This window comes from Chlorella variabilis (genome assembly GCF_000147415.1).
Source record: "Chlorella variabilis unplaced genomic scaffold CHLNCscaffold_1, whole genome shotgun sequence".
In the NCBI taxonomy this organism is placed as follows: domain Eukaryota; kingdom Viridiplantae; phylum Chlorophyta; class Trebouxiophyceae; order Chlorellales; family Chlorellaceae; genus Chlorella; species Chlorella variabilis.
In genome coordinates this window covers 796,582-822,649 of record NW_005435087.1, presented here as the reverse complement: position 1 = coordinate 822,649, position 26,068 = coordinate 796,582, and the positions used below count along the sequence as shown (strand labels likewise).

General features: G+C 67.1%; 4 protein-coding genes across 4 annotated transcripts; 2 read left to right on the top strand and 2 right to left on the bottom strand.

Moving 5' to 3' along the window:
- Positions 1-2,877: 2,877 nt before the first annotated feature.
- Positions 2,878-9,540, bottom strand: CHLNCDRAFT_18280 (hypothetical protein; the record flags this gene model as incomplete). Its single annotated transcript, XM_005851671.1, has 25 exons — positions 2,878-2,990; positions 3,195-3,353; positions 3,490-3,572; positions 3,835-3,956; positions 4,089-4,138; positions 4,331-4,392; positions 4,618-4,745; positions 4,910-5,037; positions 5,154-5,225; positions 5,411-5,534; positions 5,661-5,750; positions 5,917-5,973; positions 6,148-6,210; positions 6,390-6,491; positions 6,720-6,807; positions 6,994-7,058; positions 7,287-7,360; positions 7,566-7,623; positions 7,789-7,977; positions 8,183-8,197; positions 8,378-8,456; positions 8,699-8,760; positions 8,926-9,019; positions 9,129-9,217; positions 9,364-9,540. The coding sequence occupies 25 exons, from the start codon at positions 9,538-9,540 to the stop codon at positions 2,878-2,880; spliced, it is 2,343 nt and encodes a 780-aa protein (XP_005851733.1).
- Positions 9,541-10,012: 472 nt separating this feature from the next.
- On the top strand, positions 10,013-12,835 carry CHLNCDRAFT_133085 (hypothetical protein; the record flags this gene model as incomplete). The annotated part of the gene is made up of 9 exons (XM_005852013.1): positions 10,013-10,030; positions 10,134-10,219; positions 10,393-10,984; positions 11,171-11,311; positions 11,571-11,702; positions 11,914-11,937; positions 12,159-12,224; positions 12,393-12,514; positions 12,712-12,835. 9 exons carry the CDS (start codon positions 10,013-10,015, stop codon positions 12,833-12,835), a joined length of 1,305 nt encoding a protein of 434 aa, XP_005852075.1.
- A 4,594-nt stretch (positions 12,836-17,429) lies between these two features.
- CHLNCDRAFT_133084 (hypothetical protein) lies at positions 17,430-19,314 on the top strand (the record flags this gene model as incomplete). Its single annotated transcript, XM_005852012.1, has 8 exons — positions 17,430-17,455; positions 17,539-17,620; positions 17,752-17,829; positions 18,051-18,116; positions 18,298-18,411; positions 18,740-18,849; positions 18,969-19,065; positions 19,267-19,314. 8 exons carry the CDS (start codon positions 17,430-17,432, stop codon positions 19,312-19,314), a joined length of 621 nt encoding a protein of 206 aa, XP_005852074.1.
- Positions 19,315-19,376: 62 nt separating this feature from the next.
- CHLNCDRAFT_29191 (hypothetical protein) lies at positions 19,377-21,674 on the bottom strand. Its single transcript, XM_005851670.1, has 8 exons — positions 21,504-21,674; positions 21,321-21,393; positions 21,036-21,131; positions 20,679-20,783; positions 20,384-20,500; positions 20,132-20,258; positions 19,822-19,883; positions 19,377-19,620 (listed from the first exon to the last, which is right to left on the bottom strand). Exons 1-8 carry the CDS (start codon positions 21,641-21,643, stop codon positions 19,573-19,575), a joined length of 768 nt encoding a protein of 255 aa, XP_005851732.1. The 5' UTR covers positions 21,644-21,674; the 3' UTR covers positions 19,377-19,572.
- Between the last annotated feature and the right edge of the window lie 4,394 nt (positions 21,675-26,068).

The window sequence follows — 26,068 nt, the reverse complement described above, 5'->3', positions numbered from 1 at the left end:
GGCGCCAGTTTCACGGCCACGCCCGGCCCCGGCCCCAGCCTGCTGCGCACGGCGGCGGCCGCCACGCCGCCGCCCGAGCCGGCCGCCGCCGCCGCCGCCGCCAAGCCTGCCAAGGGCCCCTCCAAGGCGCGGCTGCCCTCCCTCGACTCCCTCCGCTTCTTCCTCATCGCCTACATCGCTGTGGGCCACTTTGTGGCCTTTGCCACCAAGGACCCTTTCCTGCTGCGCCTGCTGACGCAAGTCAACGTGTGGGTGGGGCCCTTCTTTGTGCTCTCGGGCTACGTGGCGGGCTACACAGCCACCGAGCTGGCCAAGTACGAGGCCAGCCCACGGGTGAAGCCGGCTGGCGCCTACACAGTGGCGCGCGTGTCGGGCTACTACCCGCTCTTCGCACTCATCCAGGTGCGGCCAGGGCTGGCGGGTGTGTGGGGTGCGGGCCGGGTGGCGGTCGTGGCGCTGCCTCCAACCGCCGAGATGCGTGGCGGGCGGCGCTGGCTGCTGGCCGCTGCCTCACCCTCCCATGCATCCGCTCATGCCCAGGCATGCCAGGCATGCCTGGTGCGGCCCCGCCACCTCCCAACCCACCTGCGCCCCTCCTGCCTGTCGCGCCACAACCCTGCCCGCAGATCCTCTTTGGCGCCATGTTTGCCTTTGCTGACAACGCCTACAATGGCCCCATCGCCACCTTTGCCCACTTCCTCATGAGCGCCACGCTCACCCAGGTGCGCCCCGCCTGGCTGGCCGGCCGCAGCTGGGCCACGGCCGCACCGCACGCTGCCGCCTGGCCCCTGAGCTGCCTTCCAGGCTCTGCCCCACTCGCACCTGGCCTGCTGGCCGGACCGATACTGGCTCGATGCCCAGCAGCCAGCCCGCCGCCTGCCGCCGCCTGCCCGCGACGCAGGCCTGGTTCCCTGCCCACGCCGAGGTGTGGAACGCGCCCACCTGGTTCCTGTCGGCGCTGACGTTTGCCATGGTGGTGCTGCCGCACGTGCTGCCCGCCATCGCTGAGATGCGGCGCAAGGGGCTGAAGCTTCTGCTGGGGGTGCTGACCGCGGTCAGCCTGCTGGGCAAGCTGGCCTACAGTTACGACCTCAACGCCTGGTCCATCCTGGAGGGTGTCACCTCGGCCCGCGCCCACCCCAACCTGCTGCTGTGGAACGTCACTCGTTTCCACCCCTTCTACGCGCTGCTGGAGGTGCTGATGGGGGTGGCCGCGGTGCGGCTGGTGATGACGGAAGGGGTGGACGAGGCGGGCGCGGCGCTGGGCACGCCCCCCAAGCCCGCCGGCTCGGCCGCGCTGCCCGCGCTGGCGCTGCTGGCCATCACGCTGGCGCGCGCCGCGGGCTACCTGCCGCTCAACGACCCGCTCACCCGCGGCCTGCTCTTCGTCCCCATCTTCACACTGCTCATCATGCGCCTGCACCGCAACACGCTGCAAGGCGCGCGCGGGCTGACCGCCGCGCTGGCCCACCCGCTGCTCACCTACCTGGGAACCATCTCCTTCCCCATCTTCATAGTGCATGGAGCCATCGGGCAGCTGTTCTACAAAAAGGTGCGGCGGCGGGGAGCGGCTGCTGCGTGCGCTGGGCACATCACCCAGCAGGGCACGGCCCCGGGAGGGGCGGCGCCGCCGCAGCCGCGTGGCCGCCGCCCTGCCCTGCCCGCCCCTGCCTGCTTCCCCCTGCGCGTACCAGCAAATGCAACAACAGCCTCTGCCCTGCCTCAGCCATCTGATGCGTCGAGGCAGGGCAGGGCAGCGCAGGCCGCACAGCGCCCGCCCTCGTCCCGAGCCCACCCTGTTGAGCCGCCGCCGCCCCGCCCCGCCTCCTGCCCACAAGCGCAGATCATCGCCACCAAGGTCTGGGGAGGCGTCATGCCGCTCTCCTTCTTCCCAGCCTACTGCGCCATCGTGCTGGTCTTTGCCGCCGCCTGCCAGAAGTTCTTCCTGGTGAGCGGCCGGGCAGGAGATGGGCCCATGGGGAGAGGTCTTGCCGCTCGGCACTTTTCCTCCCGGGTTGCCGCCAGGTGGCAGCAAGCTCGCCGGTCAGCTGTGCCTCTCCTTGCCGGCACGCGAGCTTGCGTCTGCCAGGCGGTGACTGCCCCCTGCTGCCGCGCCGACCCGCCGCTGCTGCTGCCTGCAGGAGAACAAGAAGGTGCAGGAGATTTCTGGGAGCATTAGCAAGGGAATCGCCTCCCTGGTGTGAGAGGCAGAGGCAGCGCCTACCCGCCCTGGCCCCGCACCACTCGTCGATACAAAGAATGCAGCCACGCGAGAGCAGCAAGAGTGGCGCTGGGGGCTGCAGGGCAGCCGTGAGGTACCGCAGCCTGCCGTCACTGCCGTGCCGGGAGCCGGCGCAGCCCGGATGCGCCCACACACACACTGGTGTCGCCGCCTTACGTAGAGAGAACAGAACTGCAAACTCCTTTCCTCCACGTGCCCGTTCGCCGCACATGCGCAGCTTCACACTCTTTGCACGTAAATACACGCTCTCCCACCGCATGCCCTGTTGACAGATGACCTGGCGGTCCCGAGCCCTGCCAAGCCGTGAAATCGTGCCCCGCCTGCCTCTTCCAAACTGAACCGCCGTTGCAATGATACACCAGCACTGCAAGCACTTGTGTAAGCAAGCCACCTTGAAGGATGGCAACCCTGGCGAGAAAAGCTAGAAATGGATGTAAGCTACAGTGGCTGCAAAGGATCAGGGAGGAAAACATAGGATTGAAAATGCAGACAGACAGCAAGGCTGGGCGAGCTAGCTAGAAGGAATGTACAACCGCCGTGTCGGCCTGCTACGGTGGCAGCCCAGCAGGAGGGAGGCGAGCAGGCACGCCTGGCCCGCCCTTTTCTGGTGCGCTCAACAAGCAGCCGCTGCCTCATCACGCGGTGCCCTGGCTGCCCGCCTCTGGCTGCTTCCCCTCCAGCAGCATCCCAATCATGTCCAGGGCAGCCGCAGGCACGCGGGTGCCAGGCCCGTAGAAGGCAGCCACCCCTGCCTCCCGCAGGAGCTCCTGGTCCTGCAGGCGCCCGTGGGCCAAGCAGCGGGCACGGGGCGGATGAGCCGGGCAGAACGCGGGTCGCTGGCTGGCAGGACCTGTATGCGTTATACGAAGGGAGGGCATGGCACGCGCCAAGCAGCCACGCCTGTCCCTGCGCTCGATGGGTTGGCTGCCGCGCGGGAGCAGTCGACGTGCACAGGCGCGCCACCGCCGCAGCCCGCTTGCCTGCTTGGGGATGATGCCGCCGCACACCACCAGCACATGCCCCATGCCCTGCGCCGCCAGCTCTCGCATCAGCTCCGGCACCAGCGTGCCGTGGCCCGCCGCCTGGCTGGACACACCCACGACGTGCACATCTGCAGGGTCGGCGGGCGCCACGTGCGCAGCAGTGTGGCAGCTTGCTTGCCCCTTGCAGGCGCCCTGGCACGGCACACGCACCGCTCACGCACAGCCAGCCGCCAACACCCCCCCGCACGAATCCCTGCCCGCTACCTGCGTCCACAGCGTGGCGCGCCACCTCATGCGGCGTCATGAACAGTGGCCCGATGTCGACATCAAACCCCAGGTCAGCCAGCCTGCAGCGCCGGGGAATGGGAGGGCCATGAGCGGCAGGAGGGCTGGGACAGGAGCAGGTCGCGCGGGTTGGACGGGCGTGGTCGGCCAGAGGCAGGCAGCCTGAACGGCAGATGCCGCGGGCGAGGACGAGCGGCCACCCCTGGAATGAGCCATTTGGCGGGTGGCTGCTGGGGCGCGGTTGCCTTGATCGCAGCGGGTGACCAGGGGTGGCCGAGATGCATGCACATGCGGGGAGGCAAGCTGCGGGGGCGCAACGCTCACCCGGTTGCCATGACCTTGGCGCCTCTGTCGTGCCCATCCTGCCCCATCTTGGCGATGAGGATGCGCGGGTGCCGCCCAACCTCCGCCTCAAACCGCGCCACCACTCGCTGTACCGCCTCCATCTCTGCCTGCGGGCGCGGCAGCAGCAGCAAGCAGCAGGGTGGCAGCGCGTGGCGGCCGGCTCGGCGGCAGCAGATCCGCGTGGTGGCAGGCAGCAGGCAGAGGCGGCAGCTGCAGAGGCCCGGCGTGCTCACCTGGGCCGAGGTGCCGAGCGCCTTGTTGTAAACACCCGTGGACATGCCGCCTGCAGGCAGGCAGGCCAGCGGTAAGCCAGGGCAGCTGAAGAAACGACTGACAAAGACTGAAGATGGTAGCTCACGCAAGCGTACATGTTGCAACACCGATTTCAAAGTGCACAGAACCCCGACAGCGAGGCGAGCATGCAGGGCGGCGAGCGCTGCGGCGTGCGCCCGAGCAAAGCGTGCTGGCGGCGCACCTCCCGCCTCGTACCGCCCCCACGCCTTCTCTAATGCCGCTGAGATGTCTCCCACCGTGGCCCTGCAGGCAGGCGGGCAGGCAGTCGGGAGAGAGCAGGGGTTCGCTGGGAGGCGGGCCAGCAGGCAGGCAGGGAGGGGGAAGGGGTCCACGCAAACACAGGCCTAAAGGCGCATGCTGCTCCCACCCGACTGCCCGAGCCTGCGTGCTCGCCAGCCAGGCAGGGCTGCTGGGCAAGGTGCCCCTCCACTATGGGCGACAAGCCGGCTGCAGGAGGGTGGCTCCCACCTGAGGCGAGCCGCCTGCACCGCAAGTTCCATCAGGTTGTGCTGCCGGTTGCCGCTGTGCGCCGCCGCCTCCAGCGCCGCCAGCGCCGCCTGCACCGCCGCCTCGTCGCGCGTTGCCCGCAGGCTCTGCTGGCGGGCAGGGAGTGGGGCGGGCAGGTGGGGCGGCAGGCTGGTGGAACGGCGCCGTGCAGGCAGAGCTCCACACTGGTTCTGTGCCGGGACTCATCCTGGCGAAGCCAGCCAGCCCTGCGTTCCCAGCCCTGCAGCCGGCCAGTCCCCCACCACCCACCCACCGCCAGCCGCTCCTGCTGCCGCTGCAGCACCATGGTGTTGTCGATGCGGCGCACATCCAGCTCCCGCGGCGCGCCGCCGTTGTCGTCGCCCTGGGCGTACTTGTTGACCCCCACAATCACCTGCAGGGCTGGGACGCGCATTGGGACAGGCGCACGAGCAAGAGGAGGACCCCCGGGGTCCAACTCAGGATGAGGGACGCCATGCCCGGCCCCCGCAAGGAGCGAGGAGCGGGCAGCGCGGCACGCGCCTGCTTGTTGCTGTCGATGTGCGCCTGCTGCCGCGCCGCGCACTCCTCTATCTTCAGCTTGGGCAGGCCTGCAGCCCAGGGCAAGCAAGCATGTCGCCCAGCAACCCACATGAACCGGCCACCAAACCAACACCACGCCAGCAATGAGCCCAACACCAACCCAACTGCCAGCACCGACCCGCCACGAATCCGGCACCAAGCCCAGCCCCAAAGCCGGCATGCGCCCACCCGCCCATCCGTCCCACTCGCTTACCAGAGATGATGGCTTCTGTCATGCCTCCCATCTGCTCCACCTCGCGGATCACCTCCTCCGCGGCCGCCTCCATCTGGGAGGTGAGCGCCTCGAGGTAGAAGGAGCCGCCCAGCGGGTCGGCCACCTGCATGGGTACCACGTGCAGTACATAGCGCGGTACATTGCACGGTACCATGCGTAGTACCTCAACGACCGGCCCCTGCGCTGCGCACGCCCTCCACGCCCCCGTGCCGCGGCCGCGTCCCCCTACGCATGCCTTTGTGATCCCGGTCTCCTCGGCCAGGATGAGCTGCGTGTTGCGGGCCAGCTTGGCGCTGAAGTCCGTGGGCAGCGCGATGGCCTGCGGCGAGGAGAAGCAGGGCGGGGCTGTTGCCGCTGCCGCGGGGTCGAACCCAAGTTGTACTTAGTGGCGTGTGGCTGCGGCAGTGCGTGTCGAGGTGGTGCGGCCCCAGGTGCAGCGCAGCCGTCCCAAGAGCAGGGGGCCGCCCCTGCCACAGCTGCCTAACCTCATCAAAGGAGTTGGTGTGCAGCGACTGCGTGCCTCCCATCACTGCCGCCATGGCCTGCACATGCAGGAGAACAGCTCTGTTAGGAACAGAACATCGCGGGCAGCGACTGCATGTGGCTCACTGCTGCGAGGCCCCGGCACGGCAGCGAGGGATGCCACCTGGACGGGCGTCCCATGCCGACGCGGCACAGTGCAACGCAGAACAGCGCCCCCCATGCCTGTGCCTCACCTCTACCGTGGTGCGAATGATGTTGTTGTACGGCTCCTGCGCTGTCAGGCTATATCCGCTGGTCTGCAGGGTAAAGCAGGCAGGCGGTCTGTGTGGGCAGGTCGTGCGCAGGAAAGCTGTGCCGGAGGTGAGGCGGGGTCAGGCTGCTGCTGCTGCTGCTGCTGCTGCTGGGGGATGGGAGGCGGCACTCTGGAGGCAGGCAACTCACAGCAGTATGGCGCAGCAGAGGCAGCGGCGCTGACCTGGCAGTGCGTGCGCAGCACGAGCGACTTCTCGTCAGAAGGGCCGAACTTCTCTTTGACAAGGCGTGCCCACAGCCGTCGCGCGGCACGCAGCTTGGCCACCTGCGCGAGCGGCATGCCACGGCGGGCACGATGGGTGGTGGGCTGAGAGAGGCCGGCGACAGGCAAAAGAGGGCGATGCCGCAGCCGCTGCCTCCCGCCTGAGTGCGGGCCCGCCAACTAGCCACCATCCACACTCGCCCACCACCCACGCAACATCAACAGAGTCACACCCACACCACCACCAACCCACCCACACGCCAGCCCTCCCCGGCGAGCAGCTGGGCGCACCTCTGAGAAGAAGTCCATGCCGATGGCGAAGAAGAAAGAAAGGCGGGGGGCCACCTGGTCCACAGTCAGCCCAGCCTGCTCCGCGCACCTGCAGGGCAGGCAGGTGTTGTGCTGCGATGGTGGGAGCGTGGGGCTGGGCCTGCCAGGGGGTGTGGCTCCCGCTACGATACATCACATCGCACACATGCATCCACCACACCCCCAACACATACACCAGCCACCCATAGGTTCATATAAATATATAAACACAAACACACTCCCATGCGGGGCCCACCGGATGTACTCCAGCCCATCTGCCAGCGTGAAGGCCAGCTCCAGCCCCGGGGTGGCGCCCGCCTCCTGCAACGCCACACACACACATAAACACACACACACACACACACACACACACACACACACACACAACACAGGCACACGTCGTGCATGGATCAAGGCTGAGGCAAGGCCTGGGCGCGGGCGCACAGGGTCCCGAGGCGAGGTGCAGCTGGGGCGGGGAGCCAGGGAGGAAGCTGCGCGGGCGGCGTGCAGACCGGTGCCAATCGCAGCCCAAGCGCCCTCCCCCCGCACCTGCATGTGGTACCCGCTGATGGAGATGGGGTGGAACTTGGGCAGGTGGCGGGAGCAGTAGGCAAAGATGTCGCCTGGCGGTGGGGCGAGGGTCAGGAGGCGGCGGGCAGCGGGTTGCGTCAGCTGGCAACCATGGAGGGGGCTTGCCTGCCCTGTCCCTGGCGGCTGGCGTCCCGCTGCCCGCCCTGCCCGCCCCGCCGGCCTCGCAGGGAGCCCCCACCTCCTTCCGGGGAGACCCCTACTCACCCACTCAGCCCCGGGGCCCGCCCCGCCACTCACCGACGATGCGCATGGATGGGTGGGGCGGGTAGATGTATGTGTTGCGAACCATAAACTCCTGCAGAGAGGCCAGGGCGAAGAGGCAGCCAAGGTGTGCCGCAAGCAGGGCACCCCGCCGCCGGCTGCTGGCGCTCCGCCCTGCTTCACCCGCCCCGGCGGCAAGCGGGGCATGCCGTCGCCCACCAGCGGCGTCGCCCACACACCCAGGCGCAGCGCGCAGTACCCCCTCTGCCTTGCCCCGGCCCTGCCAGGGCCGCTCCCTCCTCCTCGCCTTGAGTATGTCGTTCTGGATGGTGCCCTGCAGCTTGGCGGCGGCCACCCCCTGCTCCTCCGCCGCCACCACAAACATGGCCATCACCGGCAGCACCGCGCCGTTCATGGTCATGCTGACGCTCATGCGGTCCAGGGGGATCTGCAGGAGAGGAAGAAAGGAGGGGGAGGAAGAAGCAGCAGGAAGAAGGAGAGGCGATGATTAGTGCACAGGTGATGTGGCGAGGGAATGCCGGCTGGCATGCGGGGCAAGGGCCACCCACGTGGCCCAGCCTAGCGCCACCCTGCTGCGGTTCTGAAACCCCGCACCCATGCATCACATCAGGCTCACCCCCCCCTGTGCTCACCTGATCAAACAGGATCTGTGTTCGGGCACAAGGGGAGGGTCCAGGAGCGCGGGGGGGGAGGGAGGGATCAGGGAGGAGGCAGATGGGCAGGAGTCATGCGGGAGTGGGGCAGTGCACGGGCTCAACATGTGACTGGCACAGTTCGCCCCCGCACGCGACACCGCACAACGCGCGACACTGCCCCACCCCGCCCACCTTCATATCTTCCACAGAGTCCACAGCCACACCCGCCATGCCCACATCGCCCGACACACGCGGGTGGTCGCTGTCATAGCTGCAGGCAGGCGGGCAGGTGGGCGTGCAGGCAGGCAGAGCTGGCACTCAGGGAGGAGATGCGGCAGGCGCTTGGGAAGATGGTGAGGCAGCCAGGCGCCACAATGGCAAGCAGCACCGTCAGAAGCAACCCGGGTGCCAGGGCTGGTGACAGAGGCATGCAGCACCGGCGCTGGGTTGCGAACCGCTGCCGGCAGCAGGCGGCAGGTGAGCAGGGAGGCGGGCGGGCAGGGGGGGGCGCACCCGCGGTGGGTGGGAAGGTCGAAAGCAATGCTGGTCCCCTGCTGCCCCGCTGCCAGTGCTTTCTGCAGGCACGCACCATGTCGCCGCAGCGGTGGCATGTCAGAGGGGCCACCCTGAGGGGCCAGCTGCTGGGTGGCGGGACGATCTTGCGGGCAGAGCAGGCGGGTCCGTGCCGGCTAACAAAACCCGACCAACCCGCCAGCTGGCGCCAGCTGGCGCCACCTCACCCGGTAGAAAGCGTTCGACTCCTCTGCCGTGGAGAAGCCTGCATACTGGCGGATGGTCCAGGGCCGCCCCGTGTACATGCTGGCATAGGGCCCCCTGCAGGCGTGGCAGGGGCAGGCAGGGGCAGGCAAGTGGGCGTGTGGCTGGGTGGCTTGCTGTGCCGAGGTGCAGGCAAGGAATCGCAGCAGCCCGCCACTCCACCCACCGAGTGTAGGGGTACACCCCCGGGAACTCAGAGCCGTAGTCTGGCTGCCCTGCCACATCCAGCCCGCTGTACACCGGCATCAAGTGGATCTCCTGACAAGAGGAACAGGAAGGGGAGACGCACGAGTGACAGCGCTAGTGAACAGCGATGTGGCTGCGTCCCTGACAGGGCACGGCTGACCTGTCTCCACCCCCCGGCCCAGCCAGCACAGCACACAGGCTGCAGCCCGCCTCACGTCCTGGTTGGTGGAGGAAAAGGCCTGCCAGGGGTCGCGGCCCTTGGCCTCCTTGCCGGCCCGCTGCTTCCACTCCTCCAGGTTCTGCTCCGTGGCGCCGCCGGCCGCAGAGGCGTAGCCCCGCACCGCCCGCAGGCCCTGAGGTCCCAGCCGGGCCAACGCCCTAGGGATGCCCATGGGGCGCTGAAACCCAGCAGCAGGTGGGTACCCAAGGTGCCTCTGTGTTCCTGCGTGGAGCGAGGAGAATTCTGACGGTCAGGCGGCGACTGGCGTCTGGAGCAGGTGACAGCCCTCGCATGTCGGGCGGCTGATCAAGGCACGCCGGCATCCCTACACATGCACTTGTTGATTCGTGCCTTGCTGCGAGCTTGGTTGGAAACGCACCCCAAAGCTGTGCTTGAAGCAGGCCCTTGCCTGTCGCTGTGCTGGGTTGAAAGATATCAAAAGCACGCCTGCAAGGTCACGGGATCGCCGCCCGTTGGATCCAGCGTTTCGAGAGGGAGAACTAGACTGTACCTCTGGTGTGTACTGCACTTGCCCAGGCGACTGCCTACTGAGGGACGGGGCACTGCGCCGCATTGCGCCGTGCTCTCACCGACCAACCACCGCTATCCGCCGCGTGTTGCTGGCGCCTCTGGAACCTGCCGCCATGCAGCGGGTCGCCAAGGTGAGCCCAGCCACAGGCAGCCCATCGTGCACCCAGATGGTATCACCATAGCTCGATCTGATACGGCCGCTGACCGTTCAACCCGTTGAGATGCGTGATGCAGGTCGCCCGGGCCTGGCAGCAGCAGCAAACCCGTTCCTACAGCCTTCTGGACAAGCTATCCAAGACGGCCAAGGATGCAGTGAACAAGTGAGGCCAGGCAATAGGGTTGGGTTGGGGGCCGCCGTCGGCGCCGCCAGTCGCTCTGGCCAGGAGTCGACGTTCTGCCTGGTGGTTTGTTGGCGATGCCGGACAGTACTGGGTTCATGTGCCAGGACCCCGACGCTTGCCTGCTCGCTGCCCTGGGCCCGTCGCCTCCGCAGGACCAAGTCGGCGGCCGAGGACCTGCAGAAGAGCACAGGCGGCGCTGAGCGGCTGCAGCAGCTCAAGGAGCAGGCGGCGGCGGCCACATCCACGCTGGGCGAGCGGGTGCAGCAGGCAGCCAGCAGCGCGCAGCAGCTAGCAAAGGAGACCGTGGAAGAGCTGAAGAAGCAGAGTGCCACGGGTGCTAGTGGCGGCAGCGCAGCCGGCGGCGCCTCGGCTGAGCAGCAGCAGGCAGCGGGCGAGAGCGCCGGCGGCGCAGGGACAGAGGCCGGGAGCAGCAGCGCTGCCAGCGGCGCAGGGCACGCAGGGGAGCAGCAGCAGCAGCAGCAGGGCAAGCAGGCAGCGTCAGGGCCGGCGGGCGGCGCCTCGGCCGCGGCGGCGCCCGGGCTGGCGCAGCGTCTCAAGGGCTTTGCCTCGGCGGCGGCGCAGGAGATCGCGCGCGTGGTGCAGAGCGAGCAGGGCTCCAGTTCAGCGCTGCGAGGCTCCTCCGCCAAGGCCGCTGAGGTGGCAACAGCTGGCACCGACGCGCTGGCGGTGTCCAAGCAGCAGCAGAGCGCCTGGCAGCGGCAGTTTGAAGACATGGCGGGCAAGGTGGGGCCGGGCTGGGCGGCAGGCTTGTGGCGGCATGGGGCCTGCTGCGCCATCGTGCGCGACTGGGTGTGCGGCCCGCTGCCGGTGTGCAGCCGCCTGCTGGCCCTGCTCCCGCCCCTTCCCTTCCCAGCCACCACCACCACCCACCTGCCCACCCTACCTGCCTGCCTGGCCGTGCCTCTGCAGCTGGGCTCGCACCCCTTCTTTGCCCGCATGCGGGGCCTCAACCTGGGCGCCAACCCGGTGTTCTCCAAGGGCCGCGAGGCGGCGGAGAGCATCCGGGAGCGGTGGGAGACGAGCGACTCGCCGCTGGTGCACCGCATCCAGGTGGGCTGGCAGGGCAGGGTGGGCAGGGTGCGCGCGGCGGCAGAGGGGCACGCAGCAGCAGCTGCGGCGGGAGATGGCTCGGGCCGGGCCTGCGGCGCTCCTCGCCTGCCTGCCCGGATCACCCCCAGCCGCCTGCCCGCCTGGAACCTTCGGCCTCCCTGCCTCTCCACCGCCTGAGCTGCACCGTCGCACACACGCCACATGCACGCATGCACACACCGCCCCCACCTCTCCACCCCCAACCTGCCCCAACCCGCAGGACGCCGTGGACAGCCTGCAGACGGAGGGGGAGCAGGCGCGGGCGCTGCGCGAGATCCGCGCCCGCGACCCATCCTTTGACATGGTTGCATTCCTGAGGGGGCTGCGCGCCGACGTGCAGACGGTGGTCAAGGTGTGTTGCGGGCGCGAGAGAGGGCGTGGGGCAGCAGGGGGCGGGCGCGGCTCGTGGGACGGGCGGGCGATGCGCTGCCATCGCTGGCTGGCGGCGGGCGGGCTGTTTTGCTGCCGCTCGCAGTGCCGCACGTCCACCCAGCGCGCACGCACGCAGTGTTTGTTTTTTCCCACACTCCAGCAGCATCTCCCTCTCCTCGCCCCCTGCGCAGGCCTACCTTGAGTCTGATGAGGGCGTGATCCGCGAGCACTGCTCCCCAGAGATGATCGAGCGCCTCACCGGCATCATGCGGGGGCAGAAGCAGCAGGCGAGGCCGCCCGCCCAGCCCTAGGCCCGGCCAACCACCGTGCCGCTGCGTCCCATCCCGCCTGCCGCTGGCCACGTCCCCAGGGCCGCGCCACCACCGCTGCCTGCCCCTCCAACGTCATCCTGTGCTGCCCCACCGCGTCCCTGCAGGGCCTGGTGCCCGACCCCACGCTGCTGGACACAAGCGAGGTGGAGCTGGTAGACATCAAGTGGCTGGTAAGGCGCCAGCCCAGCCAGCCAGCCAGCCAGCCAGCCAGCCCGCCGGCAGCGCGGCGCAGCATCACGGCCGATGCTCCCGCGGGCCAGCCTGCAGCCGTGGGCGCCTGCGCGGTGCGTGCCGCGCTGCGCTGTGCGGCTCGACACCCGCTGCCCTGTGCCGTGCAGGAGGAGGAGCCCATCGTGGTGGTGCAGTTCACCTGCCAGCAAATCAACTGCACACGCGACTCGTTCGGCAACGTGGTGGACGGCAAGCCCGACGAAGTGCACAGGCGGGTTGCGGGTTGGTGGTGAGCGCACGCCGTGGCGTGCCGCCTGCCAGGCGCATGTGGGGTGGTGTGAGGAGGCTGGCTGGCGGGCGCGGGCCTAGCAGCTGCAGCCTGGATGGGCCACAACCGAGCGGTTCCTGCCTGCCTGGCGTGCGGTCAGCCTGGTCGCTCTGCGCCCCCTGCACACCTGCCCTTGCTGCCCGCTGCCTCGGCTGCAGGGTGTATTACTATTGGGCGCTGCAGCAGGAGAGGCAGGGCTACGTGGGCGCCGACGGCGGCTACCACCCGCCGCGGTGGCAGCTGCGAGAGATGCTCATCCGCGGCATGCACCACCTGCTCTAGGCGGGGAGCCCAATCGCGAAACGCTTCGGTGGTGCCATGCCGCACCCCTGCCTGCCTGCACATGCCACAGTTTGATGAAATCGAATGCAACAGTCACAGCAAGTCCATTGCTAGTGGTCCTTGTTTCCGAAGGTGCCGGACTAGTAGCCAGCGGCCACCCGCAGGGTGCGGCTGTGGGAGAGCGCTGGCCAAGCAGCACCTGCGGTCGGGCTGCCCTGGGGTGCAGCAGCAGCTGCAACTGCAGCTGCCGAGCGTGCCCTTCCCACAAAGCTGCACGGCTCGCTCGCCTGCTGGCGCGCCATGGAGTGGCTGCCCAAGGGATGCAACCTGCCACTGTTTGTCGCCGACACTGCCCTGGAGCAGCACAGAGCTGGTGCTGGGGGCGCAGTGGATGGCGGAGTGGGCCAGCGACCATCTGGCCTCAGGAGCTGGAACCCCGGCATGAAGAGGGGGGGGGGGCTGACTGGCGTGTGTGTGTGTGTGTTACAGAGGATTAGGCCTGACTGGCTGACTGGCTGGCCTGACTGAGACTACAGGGGTCACCCGACGGTATTAAACCGTGATTACAGAAAAATGGGCCGATCTGTGATCTGTGATGTTACAGAGGCAATGCCCATTAATGGGCTGGGGGCACACAAGCCGTGCCCACTAGCTCTGGACTGTATGAAAGCATGCAATACCGCCCGGGCGGCAAAGGGCGGGCTCAGGGAGCGGTCGGGCGCAAAGGGCGGGGAGGGAGGCCGTGTGTGTGTGTTTTACAGGGATTGGGCACATTAATGTGCTGGGGCCGAACCCGCTAACCCTGCCGGCTGTCCAGAGCGAGGAAAATCTGGCCGCCGATGGCATCCCGGGGAGGCTCCGTCTTGCAAGCGCCATGCCGGTCTGCCGGGCAGCCGTCCGCCGCCCAGATGCCGCCACGAAGGTGCCGTGAGGCAAAGTCCCAGCTAGTGTCCCGGCTGGGGTTCGAACTCGTGCCTGTGGTATCACCCACCGGCCCTCATCCGAGTGTGTGTGTGTGTGTGTTACAGGGATTGGGCACATTAATGTGCTGGGGCCGAACCCACTAACCCTGCCGGCTGTCCAGAGCGAGGAAAATCTGGCCGCCGATGGCATCCCGGGGAGGCTCCGTCTTGCAAGCGCCATGCCGGTCTGCCGGGCAGCCGTCCGCCGCCCAGATGCCGCCACGAAGGTGCCGTGAGGCAAAGTCCCAGCTAGTGTCCCGGCTGGGGTTCGAACTCGTGCCTGTGGTATCACCCACCGGCACTCATCCAGCTCCTTATTTAACGTCCCCTCATCCGAGTGTGTGTGTGTGTGTGTTTTACAGGGATTGGGCACATTAATGTGCTGGGGCCGAACCCGCTAACCCTGCCGGCTGTCCAGAGCGAGGAAAATCTGGCCGCCGATGGCATCCCGGGGAGGCTCCGTCTTGCAAGCGCCATGCCGGTCTGCCGGGCAGCCGTCCGCCGCCCAGATGCCGCCACGAAGGTGCCGTGAGGCAAAGTCCCAGCTAGTGTCCCGGCTGGGGTTCGAACTCGTGCCTGTGGTATCACCCACCGGCCCTCATCCGAGTGTGTGTGTGTGTGTGTTACAGGGATTGGGCACATTAATGTGCTGGGGCCGAACCCACTAACCCTGCCGGCTGTCCAGAGCGAGGAAAATCTGGCCGCCGATGGCATCCCGGGGAGGCTCCGTCTTGCAAGCGCCATGCCGGTCTGCCGGGCAGCCGTCCGCCGCCCAGATGCCGCCACGAAGGTGCCGTGAGGCAAAGTCCCAGCTAGTGTCCCGGCTGGGGTTCGAACTCGTGCCTGTGGTATCACCCACCGGCACTCATCCAGCTCCTTATTTAACGTCCCCTCATCCGAGTGTGTGTGTGTGTGTGTTTTACAGGGATTGGGCACATTAATGTGCTGGGGCCGAACCCGCTAACCCTGCCGGCTGTCCAGAGCGAGGAAAATCTGGCCGCCGATGGCATCCCGGGGAGGCTCCGTCTTGCAAGCGCCATGCCGGTCTGCCGGGCAGCCGTCCGCCGCCCAGATGCCGCCACGAAGGTGCCGTGAGGCAAAGTCCCAGCTAGTGTCCCGGCTGGGGTTCGAACTCGTGCCTGTGGTATCACCCACCGGCACTCATCCAGCTCCTTATTTAACGTCGCGGCCAACGACGGGGACGTGCTGGAGAAAAACAAAACGCGAACATGTTAGGCTGGAAATTCGCGGTGGTTTACCTATGAACACCCCGATCGCCGAGAGGCGATTTTCCAAGCGATCGCGTGGCCGAGTGGTCCAAGGCGCTGTGTTAAGGCCGCAGTCCGAAAGGGCGCAGGTTCGAATCCTGCCGCGATCATGCGAGTCGTTTTGGACGACGTGGCACCGTGCCCACGTGGCACCGCGCCTTGCCGTTTGGTCCCCTGGCACCATCCCACGTGGCACTACACCCACCGCTGAGTTGCAGGAGGGGCAGCCTGACCAGCAAAGGAGCCCTGGGAGGAGTGGGGCCCTGCCCGCGGCTGCTTGCAGAGCCGGCGTGAGGCTGCGCCGCCTCTGCCCTGCAGGGAACTGTGCAGCCCGTCCATTGGTCTGGTCTGGGAGCATGCAGCGCATTGTCGCAGCAGGGCACGTCGCTGCCTCGAGTGCAGGCGTGGCTGAGGCGTATACCGGTCGGCAGCAGCAAGCGTGCGCGCGGCCGGTAGCGAATGGCGGCGCCGCCGCCAGGGTTGCAGGAAGACGCGGGCTGGGGCAGCGCCAATGGCGGCGGCAGCGGCTGCTGGCTCCATGCGAGGCGAGGGCTGCCCTGGGGCGCAGCAGACCGCGGTGCCGAGCAGATGGGCGCGTGCCGAGCGGGTGGGTGCCACAAAGGCGAGAAGCGTTGGTCGGGTGCACAGCCGGTGCCGAGCATGTGGTGGGCTCTCAGCCCCCCGGTGGTGGCCACCTGCTTCGCAAGCTGGGAGTGCTGCTGGGGTGGGCGGCTGCGGCACCCGTGCACCGTGTGCCGCAACGACTTGCATTGTTTGCATTGCTATAGAGGTGGGCACCCCAGCTGCCCATGCGGGCGTGCAGCGCTGCTGCTGCTGCGCCGCAACTGTTGGCAGCCTGCCGCCACTGCTCTCCCCATCTGCCCTGCCTGTCGCTGTCGGCTGCTGCCCCACGCTGCGCACCCGTCTCTCAGCCCCATACACCCGCCTGCCCACACCGCTGATGGTCACCAACCGATTACCCTGCATGCAGGCCATTGCGCAGTGCAGCATGCCTGCGACCCGGGACTCTTGGTGGCCCCGCCCTCCGCAGTGCCCAAACGCCTGCACCCCCTGCCTGCCCGAGCTCGAGCAGCGCGCCGTGGCTGGCTGCGTCCGGCTGGCGGCGCGTGCTGCCAATGTGGGAGCCGGGTGGCGGAGGCGGCGGGGGGCAGGTCGCGGCAGCAGCACGGAATGGCTGTCTATATTCCTCTCCGTCTCAGCGTCTGGATGTAACTCACAACGCAGTAACTCAAGGATGTCCATGGCCTGATGAGCCATGATTCAATCATTGATTGCGCCTGCGCCCTGTCCAGCTGGCTTCCAAGGCGGACACCGTGTTTGCCTGTCTCGACCGAGCTAAGCCACTTTCCCTTCACATCGTCTGCATCATTCGGCATTGCGTGCTGCTGCCGGTGCGCAAGGAGCACCCGCCAGCTCCTCCTAGAGCGCCTCCAATTGCGCACTAGGTTGCCGTCCCGCCCATATTAATCACACTGTGCCCACCTGTGGGCACCCGGCAGCCCCCGACAGCCTCATACGGGCCGCCCCAGACCATATGCTTCGCTCCGAGCGAGCCCTCGCTTCCCATTTCCTTTCCGTGAGAGACAGGTGCGTGTGGGGACAGGTGCGGGTGGGGACAGCAGGCGGCGGGGGGCTGGTCACGGCAGCAGCACGGAATGGCTGTCGATATTCCACCCCGAATCAGCGTCCGGATGTAACTCAAGACGCAGTAAAAAGGATTTGTTCCAGTGAAGCTTGCACCTGCGCGCTGCCCTGCCCAGGTGGCAAAGCGCGGCGCTCTGGCCTGCTCCTGCCCTATAGAAGCTGCGTGCTCCAACACACAGGATGCTGTGAGCGAGAGGCACAGCTGGTCGGCTTGTGCCTGCTCTCGCCTCGAGGTGCTCGCCTCGTTCCAGGGGGCAACCTCCTGGCAGCAGCGGCACACGGCATTGCTCGCGCCAGGCGCAGGCGGCTGTAACAGCGCATTCAAGGACGCGAGCGTCTTCAGGTGGGGTGCTCGGTTGGCCTGCCAGATGGGCAAGGCACTGAGGCTCATTTAATGAGAGCAGACAAATCCGAGGCACACACTCAGCGCCGCCGCCCAGCGGTTGGGCACCACAACAGGGAGGTGGCGGCATGCTGCCATTTAATCGATTGTGAGAGCCAGTCGCACCATGCCAATAGGACAGCCTGCCAAATGCTCCCATGGTTGTCGATGGGAGATAGGATTGGCTCGGGTGCATGTGGCGGCCCTCGTGGCATCTCACCCACCCTCATCATCATCATCCGAGCCCGCCCATGCCGCACTGTGTCCATTGACCACGGTCAAGCTCGTGTTGCAAGTCGCTCAGCAGCAAAGGCGCCATGCAGTCGGGCCAGCTCGCCAGCAGGTGCCCCCTGGCTGCGTTGACGGTCTGTTGCTGCACATCGGGGTATAAACTGTGTCTGAAGCCTTGCGGCGGTGGCAATGCAGGTCCTCCGCCTTCGCAGGCACCCGGCCAGTGCGGGCTGCCCTCACCAGCGCGCAGCCCAGCAGCAGGAGGGCGCGGCTAGAGGTGCGCAGGAGGCAGGGGCGGCTGCCGAACCGGTGATGTGTGGTGGGGACTGGCCGCTGCGCGGCGCGCATTGGCGGCAGCGCCACCGTGTGCGCCGTCGCTGCTGCCTCAACCTTTGCCGCCGGCTGCAGGTGTATGCGGGGAAGGGCAAGCAGCGGATGCGATCCGGCGGCGGCGGCAGCCGCATGATGCAGCAGCAGCAGCAAATGGTGAGGGCGAGGTGGAGTAGGCGGGCCCTGGCGGGATCCTTGCTGTGCCGACGACCGGCGGCCCCTGCCCACTTTTCTGTACTGCTGTGCAGCCAGCAGGGCCTGCTCCTGTGCGAGCTATCACATGCATGCATGTTCCCCATGCGTCCCGCCTTGATGAACCGTGCCGCAGCTCGCGCAGCCATGCCTCCCCATCACACCGCATGGCACGCTTGTTGCAGATGCCGCCCACGCCGCCTGTGGACCCCGACAATGAGGAGTTTGTCATCTTTGTGCGCTCCAAGAAGGTGCGGGGAGCGGCAGCCTACATCTGCTGGCAGCTTTGAGAGAGGCGGAATGGCTGCGAGCGGGCTGACGTGCCTGCAACCCTTGCCGGCGGCGCTGCTTTCATGCTGGGCGATGACCGTGCCTGCGCGCTGCCCTTGCGGCCGCCCTCCCCGCCGCCCCCCCTTCCCCTTGGCATTGCAGCTGCCGCAGTGGGTGCCGCTGTCTGTTGTCAAGGGCGGCACTGCCGCCAACATGCTGGTCAAGGGCCTGGACTCGGACTGGATGAAGGACACCACCGCCAAGACGCTGGTGCAGGTGTGTGGGGGCAAGCTTGGGGTGGTGGGGGTGGGGGGGCTCTGGAGGCGCATGGGGAAGCGAGGGGAAAGCCGCGCCGGCTGTGGGGAATGTGTGGGTGCGCAGGGTCGCGGTCACCCCTGCCCTCTGCCATTCACGCTCTCTCCCGCAAGCTCCTCCGCCCTCAAACCCTCCCACCGCTGCGCCGTGCTCTCAGCCGCCCCACCCTGAAGCCCACTTCCGCACATCGTTCACAGGGCTGTGCACACCAGCAGCTCTCTCTCTCTCTCTCTCTCTCTCTCTCTCTCTCTCTCTCACGCGCGCGCGCGCGCCACCTCCCCCATTGCAGAACATTGGCAAGGCTGTGTACAAGGACAAGGAGCAGATCATCGCCTCGCTGCGCAAGGCCTACCCGCCCTTCAAGGAGACCAAGGAGTTTGAGTTCGCCTTCAAGATACGGTGAGTGGGTGGGTGGGTGGGTGGGTGGCAGTCGTTTTGGCGGTTGGTGTGGGTTGCGGGGCAGCGCCAGTGCGCGCGGCAGAGAGCTGAGCGCTGCCTGCCTGCCTGCCTGCCTGCAGCGAGAAGGCTGACCCCAAGGCGTGGTATGTGCCCAAGGGCCTCATGGACATCCCTCCGGAGGCGGAGCTGGAGAAGACGCCCGCAGAAAACGTCAAGGTGGGTTGCGTGCGTGTGTGTGTGTGTGTGTGCTGTGTGATGGCGTGGTGCGTGCACTATGGTGGGGGTGCTCTGGTGCGTGTGTGCTTGTGTGCGGTGGTGATTGTCCCTGCCGGATCCGACACTCGCTGCCTGTAGGTATATCTCCCTGACTGCTCATCGCTGCTGCTGCTGGCCCACCCTCCCGCCTGCTGCCTGCAGGACTTCTTCAGCACCGCCTTCAGCGGCTTTGGCGGCAAGAAGGAGTGAGCGCAGGCAGGCGTGGGCGACACACTGGGTTGCTGCCTGCGTGCCGCTCAGAGCCCTGTGTCGCCGCCGGCGTTTGTTACACTCCCTCTCTTAATTGGCAGAGCAACACTGAATTCATTTCCTCAATGCAACAGTACACACAACATGTAAGGCCAGAGACGTGCAGTGCTAGGGGTGGTGAGTATATTTCGCGTCCAGGCCACAGAGCGACGCAACCGTCAGGGCACCCCCTGCCCATACCCAGCTCCAGCCGCCGGCTTACACCTTGGTCAGCTCGTCGCTCTTGCTCTTGGCCAGCCCCTCGATCTGCACACAGCCAGCCACGCTCAACAGCGCTCGCTGCTGCTGCTGCTGCGCAGCCAGCCAGCCAGCCGCCACCCGGCGCTCACATGCGCAGCGGGCGGCCCAGCCACAAGGGAGCCGGCCCCAGAAAACCAACAGGAGGCCCTCCCTGCTGCCAAAGGTGGGCACCAGTCCCGCCCGCACGCCACACGCCACCCCACCCACCTCCTTCACATACTCATCCGTCAGCTTCTGCACCGCATTCTCCAGGTCCTTGCGCTGGTCCTCTGCACACACCCAGGCAGGGAGAGCAGGGTAGGGGCCGGGCAGCCACCTGACAGCGAAACAGCCTCGAGCGAGATTCTGGGATGGCGGACTGACAGCAGTTATGCCACTGAACCTGCCGCCCCACACTGATCACCGCGCCCAGCCAGCCAGCCAGCCAGCCGCGGCGCCAGCCAGCCAGCCGCGGCGCGGGGGCGCTCCCTCCCTCTGCCCCGCGCCGCCCCGCCGCGCCCCGGCGTGCGGCGCGCACCCGAGATGCCGCCATCCTTCTCCAGCTTCTCAATGGCTTTCATGGCATCCCGCCGCACATTGCGCACCGCCACCTTGCCCTCCTCCCCCAGCTTGCTCACAATCTTTACCATCTCCTTGCGCCGTTCCTGCACACAGGGCGGGGCAGGCGGCGGGGCAGGCGTGTGCACGGGAGGCGGGCAGGCAGCGGGGGAGAGGGGAGGGGAGCTACCGCTGCAGGCCACGGCCCAGGCCGGGCCCTCCCGCCGCTCACCGCCGTCAGCTGCGGCACTTGCAGGCGGATGACGCGGCCGTCGTTGTTGGGGGTGAGCCCCAGGTCGCTCTGCATGATGGCCCTCTCGATCGCAGGGATGGCGGAGGTGTCGTATGGCTGCAACCGAGGGGCAGGGACGCGTCAGAGGGAGCGGCGGTGCGGACACGGAGCACGTGGGCATGCAAACTAAGCGGGGCACGCGGGCCAGCCACAGCTCTCTAGAAACAGGCGCTTGCGCAGATCGAGTAGCTGGAAGAAGCGGGGCCCCAGGCAGCGGAGGGCGGCACGTGCGCACGGCAGCTGCCAGCAGGGCGCGCGCCTGGATGACCAGCAGCGTGGACTCGGGTGTGCTGACGCTGGCCACCGTGCGCAGCGGGGTCATGGCTCCATAGTAGTCGAACTGCGGGCACAGGCACAGGCGGGAGGGGCGGCAGAGGCAGGTGGGCCGCGGTAGGCGCCTTGGGACGCGTGCCATGGTCGCACGCGCAGCAGGAGCAGCAGCTGGCCGCAGCGGCAGCCACATGCATGCGTCCCCTCGACCAGGCACGCACGCCAGTCCCGCAGGAGCCGGCTGCTGTAGCAGGGGCGGAGCAGGTGCAGTACACACTGCCAGGCTGTGCCAGGCTGTGCCAGCTGCTCTGCCGCAGCTCGCCTCGATCCGATCCAGCATGGCGGCATTGGCCCGCCCGGTGCGGACGGTGCCAAAGCTGCGCTTCACACTCTCCACCGACTTCTCCATCTTCTCCATCTGGTGGAAGAAAGCGGGGGAGGCGAGCAGAGCAGAAGGGCAGGCGTGTCACGGGCAGGGCAGGGGTCAGTGTCAGGGGTGCGGCGAGCGGCGCTGTGAGCCTACCACCGCTGCTGCCATCCCTCATCAATGTGAAAAGCAACAGTCAAACGTCAGGAAGCATGGCCAGGTGGCAGCAGCAGGCCGCACCGTGTCCTCCTCCACAGTTATCTCCACATCGGCCGATGCCGCCACCGCCAGCGCAGCCCGCCGCGCCGGCAGCCTGCAGGCAGGGCACCGGGCCCCGCGTGTAGCTTGCCAGTGTGTACCCCGCGCGCAATGCGCTTGACTTGTAGCTCTTGACTTGTAGCTACAAGCCTCCCCAGCCCGCACCTTTGGCACCGCCCCGCTGCAGGCAGCCGGCGCGCGGGTCGGAAGGCGAGGCTGCTGGCGCATCGCACGCACTGACGTGAGGCCGCTGGCTGGGAGGTCCGAGCGAGGCAAGGCTGGGTCAGAGCTGCAAGAGCCGACATGCTGCTGTTTGCTGGAGAACGGCCAATCAAGAGTTAGAAACACGAGACAAATGAAGCAGCAGCAGAAGAAGAAATGACTGATGATGTCTGTGATCTGGGATGTCGGGTGGCGGCGCGCCACACACCGCACCCGCCTCTTCTCGTTACCGCACGAATACACACACTTTACGCTGCCCCTACTCGCCTCACCACACTCCTCAAGCAGCCCATTCATATGAAACTTGCAAAGAAGTTCTTCTGTACGTTGCCATGACGAGTGCGGCAGCAGGTTTCACCCACACCGCTGCGCTTGGGCAACCACTGTGCTGCAGCTGTTGGGCCGCCAGCTGCTGCTTTGGGTGCACTGTTGTGAAGGAGGACTATGGAAAGGGCCCACCTCGCAAGGGCAGTTTCCTTTGAATTTTGCCTCGCTGGCCTGCGGATGCACCGGCAGAGGATTGCATCAGCTGACGCCATGGTTGCCCTGTCGCCTTTCCCACCTGCCTTGCCAGCGATCCAATACAGTGCTTCGGTTGCTAGCAACTGCGCACTACCTCTCTGGTTGCTGCTCAGGTACTGCGCCAGTGCACGGATGCCGCCTGCTGCGACGAGGCTGCGCTGGTGGTGGGGGCCGAGAGGTGAACCACCACCCTTCCGTCATTGCTGGCGGCTGCGAGGTCGGTCAACGCCATGGCTGCCTCTGATGCCCTGCGCCAGCTACACTTCTGCAAGCGCCTCGCCAACGGGCCGAAATCGCTGGCTGCTGCCATATGGAGGAGGAGATCAACCCTGAGGGTCTGCTGCACCGCTTCAGACGCGGGCGGGCAGGTGGGTGGGAGGTGGGCAGGCGCAGGAGGAGATGCCTTTACTGTGCACGGGAGGCGCGGCCCTGCACAAGAATTGGTGCTCTTCGAGCCCCTTTCAGCACTTGCCTGTTCAGAACGCTGAGCAGCCGAGAGAGACACAAGCAGAAACTGCAGCCTCACCTCCGGAGCCACGAAGAATGTGAGGGAGCGCCTGATCCGCGAATAGAGGCAGACAGGCCGGCAGGCGAGCACACGCTAGGGTTTCTGGCTTGCTGCGCTGGCGCGCTGTCAGCACTGTGTTCGCCACATGGTTTGGCTGCCTCTGGCAAAGCTTTGGCCTCCCGCGCCTATCTTAACATGCAACACGCTAGCCACATTCCTGCTGTGGTGGTTAGCAGGCCTCCTCACGGTGAGACCGCCTCATCGCGGAGCTGCTGCGTGCCGCCGAGGCGCTGGAGAGCTTGTGGTGACGAGCGCCGGCGTCCGATCAATGCTGCGCCCCACTGTGCGCTGCACGCTGCTCTCCCTCCTGCAGGTCCCGCCCACCACCCACCCCGGTAGTCCTGGGTGCGAGCCTATGTCAATCTGGAGGGTGGCAGCGTGTCAGGATCAACTCCACCTTACATTACTCAACTTAAACGGCATTCAGCAATGTCCATGTGCAGCTGCAGCACCTGGAGAGCAGCGGCAGCTTCAGGGCGGCGCACCGCTGGCGCCAGCTCAGCTGCGGCCCTTGCACGAGCTCCCAGTGTCACCCGAGGGCAGCTAATTTAGCGGCAATCATCATTCTGTATCTGGGAAGTCAATGAGCAGCAGAAAAATCCCGGAAATTGAGGCGCAAGCAGCCAGGGCGCTATGATACGGCGCCGACACGCCTCCTACCGCGCCGCCGGGCTGGAAATTCGCGGTAGTTCACCTATGATCACCCCGATCGCCGAGAGGCGATTTTCCAAGCGATCGCGTGGCCGAGTGGTCCAAGGCGCTGTGTTAAGGCCGCAGTCCGAAAGGGCGCAGGTTCGAATCCTGCCGCGATCATGCGAGTCGTTTTGGACGACGTGGCACCGTGCCCACGTGGCACCGCGCCTTGCCGTTTGGTCCCCTGGCACCATCCCACGTGGCACTACACCCACCGCTGAGTTGCAGGAGGGGCAGCCTGACCAGCAAAGGAGCCCTGGGAGGAGTGGGGCCCTGCCCGCGGCTGCTTGCAGAGCCGGCGTGAGGCTGCGCCGCCTCTGCCCTGCAGGGAACTGTGCAGCCCGTCCATTGGTCTGGTCTGGGAGCATGCAGCGCATTGTCGCAGCAGGGCACGTCGCTGCCTCGAGTGCAGGCGTGGCTGAGGCGTATACCGGTCGGCAGCAGCAAGCGTGCGCGCGGCCGGTAGCGAATGGCGGCGCCGCCGCCAGGGTTGCAGGAAGACGCGGGCTGGGGCAGCGCCAATGGCGGCGGCAGCGGCTGCTGGCTCCATGCGAGGCGAGGGCTGCCCTGGGGCGCAGCAGACCGCGGTGCCGAGCAGATGGGCGCGTGCCGAGCGGGTGGGTGCCACAAAGGCGAGAAGCGTTGGTCGGGTGCACAGCCGGTGCCGAGCATGTGGTGGGCTCTCAGCCCCCCGGTGGTGGCCACCTGCTTCGCAAGCTGGGAGTGCTGCTGGGGTGGGCGGCTGCGGCACCCGTGCACCGTGTGCCGCAACGACTTGCATTGTTTGCATTGCTATAGAGGTGGGCACCCCAGCTGCCCATGCAGGCGTGCAGCGCTGCTGCTGCTGCGCCGCAACTGTTGGCAGCCTGCCGCCACTGCTCTCCCCATCTGCCCTGCCTGTCGCTGTCGGCTGCTGCCCCACGCTGCGCACCCGTCTCTCAGCCCCATACACCCGCCTGCCCACACCGCTGATGGTCACCAACCGATTACCCTGCATGCAGGCCATTGCGCAGTGCAGCATGCCTGCGACCCGGGACTCTTGGTGGCCCCGCCCTCCGCAGTGCCCAGACGCCTGCACCCCCTGCCTGCCCGAGCTCGAGCAGCGCGCCGTGGCTGGCTGCGTCCGGCTGGCGGCGCGTGCTGCCAATGTGGGAGCCGGGTGGCGGAGGCGGCGGGGGGCAGCAGGGGGCGGGGGGCTGGTCGCGGCAGCAGCACGGAATGGCTGTCTATATTCCTCTCCGTCTCAGCGTCTGGATGTAACTCACAACGCAGTAACTCAAGGATGTCCATGGCCTGATGAGCCATGATTCAATCATTGATTGCGCCTGCGCCCTGTCCAGCTGGCTTCCAAGGCGGACACCGTGTTCGCCTGTCTCGACCGAGCTAAGCCACTTTCCCTTCACATCGTCTGCATCATTCGGCATTGCGTGCTGCTGCCGGTGCGCAAGGAGCACCCGCCAGCTCCTCCTAGAGCGCCTCCAATTGCGCACTAGGTTGCCGTCCCGCCCATATTAATCACACTGTGCCCACCTGTGGGCACCCGGCAGCCCCCGACAGCCTCATACGGGCCGCCCCAGACCATATGCTTCGCTCCGAGCGAGCCCTCGCTTCCCATTTCCTTTCCGTGAGAGACAGGTGTGTGTGTGCGAGCTGCGACTGCGCCGTAATGCGTAAGAGGCTGCTGGCCCAACTGGCCGACCTGGCTGGGCCGCCTGCCCGCCTTCCGGCGCGCTGCTAGGAGGTCAGCACAGTTGCTGGCAGGCAGCATGCCGGGGCTGGCCGCCGCCTGCCCTGCAGCTGCCCTTGCTGCTGCGTCATGAGTGCTCGACTGCCGCGGGCTGGCTGGCGCCGCGCCTCCGTGCCCACACCTCCTCAGGTTCTCTCGGTCCCCGCCCTTGTGCAGGCCCGACGCGCCCCCTGGCCAGGCTGTGGATTTCAGCGGCGGCGAGAGCGAGAGCGGGAGGCCAGAGAGCGAGAGCGAGAGCGAGACCAGCGACGACAGCTCCTCCGCTGGGTGACCCCGGCTGCCGTCTGCTGCCCGCGGGTGTGGGGTGATGCGGCAGCTGCGGCAGCCTGTGGCTTCCTGCTTCTGCATCTGCGTCGGCGGTTGCTGGCTCGTGCACACTCCTGCCCCTCACCGCCTCCGGGCCCTGCCACACTGCGCCTGCCTGCACCTGCCTGCAGCGTATAAGCCGCGGCCACCGGATGGCTCGAGCGCACCGCAGAGCGGTGGGGACCCCGACTTTGATGCACACTGAGAGGTGTGCTGGATTGCCTTGCCTGGCTGCCAAATGTGGGTTGCAGCTCCTTAGGGTCACCACGCTTGCCGCTTGTCTGCTGTTGCTTCCTGGTGCGCATTTCTGCGCTCTTACTCACGTTGTCAGCCCGTTTGTGTGCCAGTGTGTGCCGCCAGGGCATGGCATAAGCCGCATCGCCAGCTGTCCTCATCCCGCTGCCTTGTTTGCTCTGTTGCAGGGCCGTCCCACGGCGGCTGCCGGCAAATTCTTGATGGGGCTGCGAAAAGACTGGCCAGAATAAACCACCGGTGGGTTGCATGCCGGGCCAGTGGCTTGCTTGGCAGCAGGGGGCAGGCGGGTGGGGTTGGGTGCGTCGTGAGGCAGCGCTTGTGGCTTGCACCTCGTGCTGCTCCTCCTCCTGCCGCCCCTGCTCCGGTGGCGGGGTGGAGGGCGCCGCCGCCCTCCACCCGCATGTCGGGCTCACATGG

Coding starts and splice junctions, on each gene's coding strand:
- CHLNCDRAFT_29191 (XM_005851670.1), bottom strand. CDS start 21,643: ATGTCGGCTCTTGCAGCTCTGACCCAGCCTTGCCTCGCTCGGACCTCC. Junction 21,132..21,320: donor TAACTGTGGAGGAGGACACG/GTGCGGCCTGCT, acceptor TTCTTCCACCAG/ATGGAGAAGATGGAGAAGTC. Junction 20,784..21,035: donor CCATGCTGGATCGGATCGAG/GCGAGCTGCGGC, acceptor CTGTGCCCGCAG/TTCGACTACTATGGAGCCAT.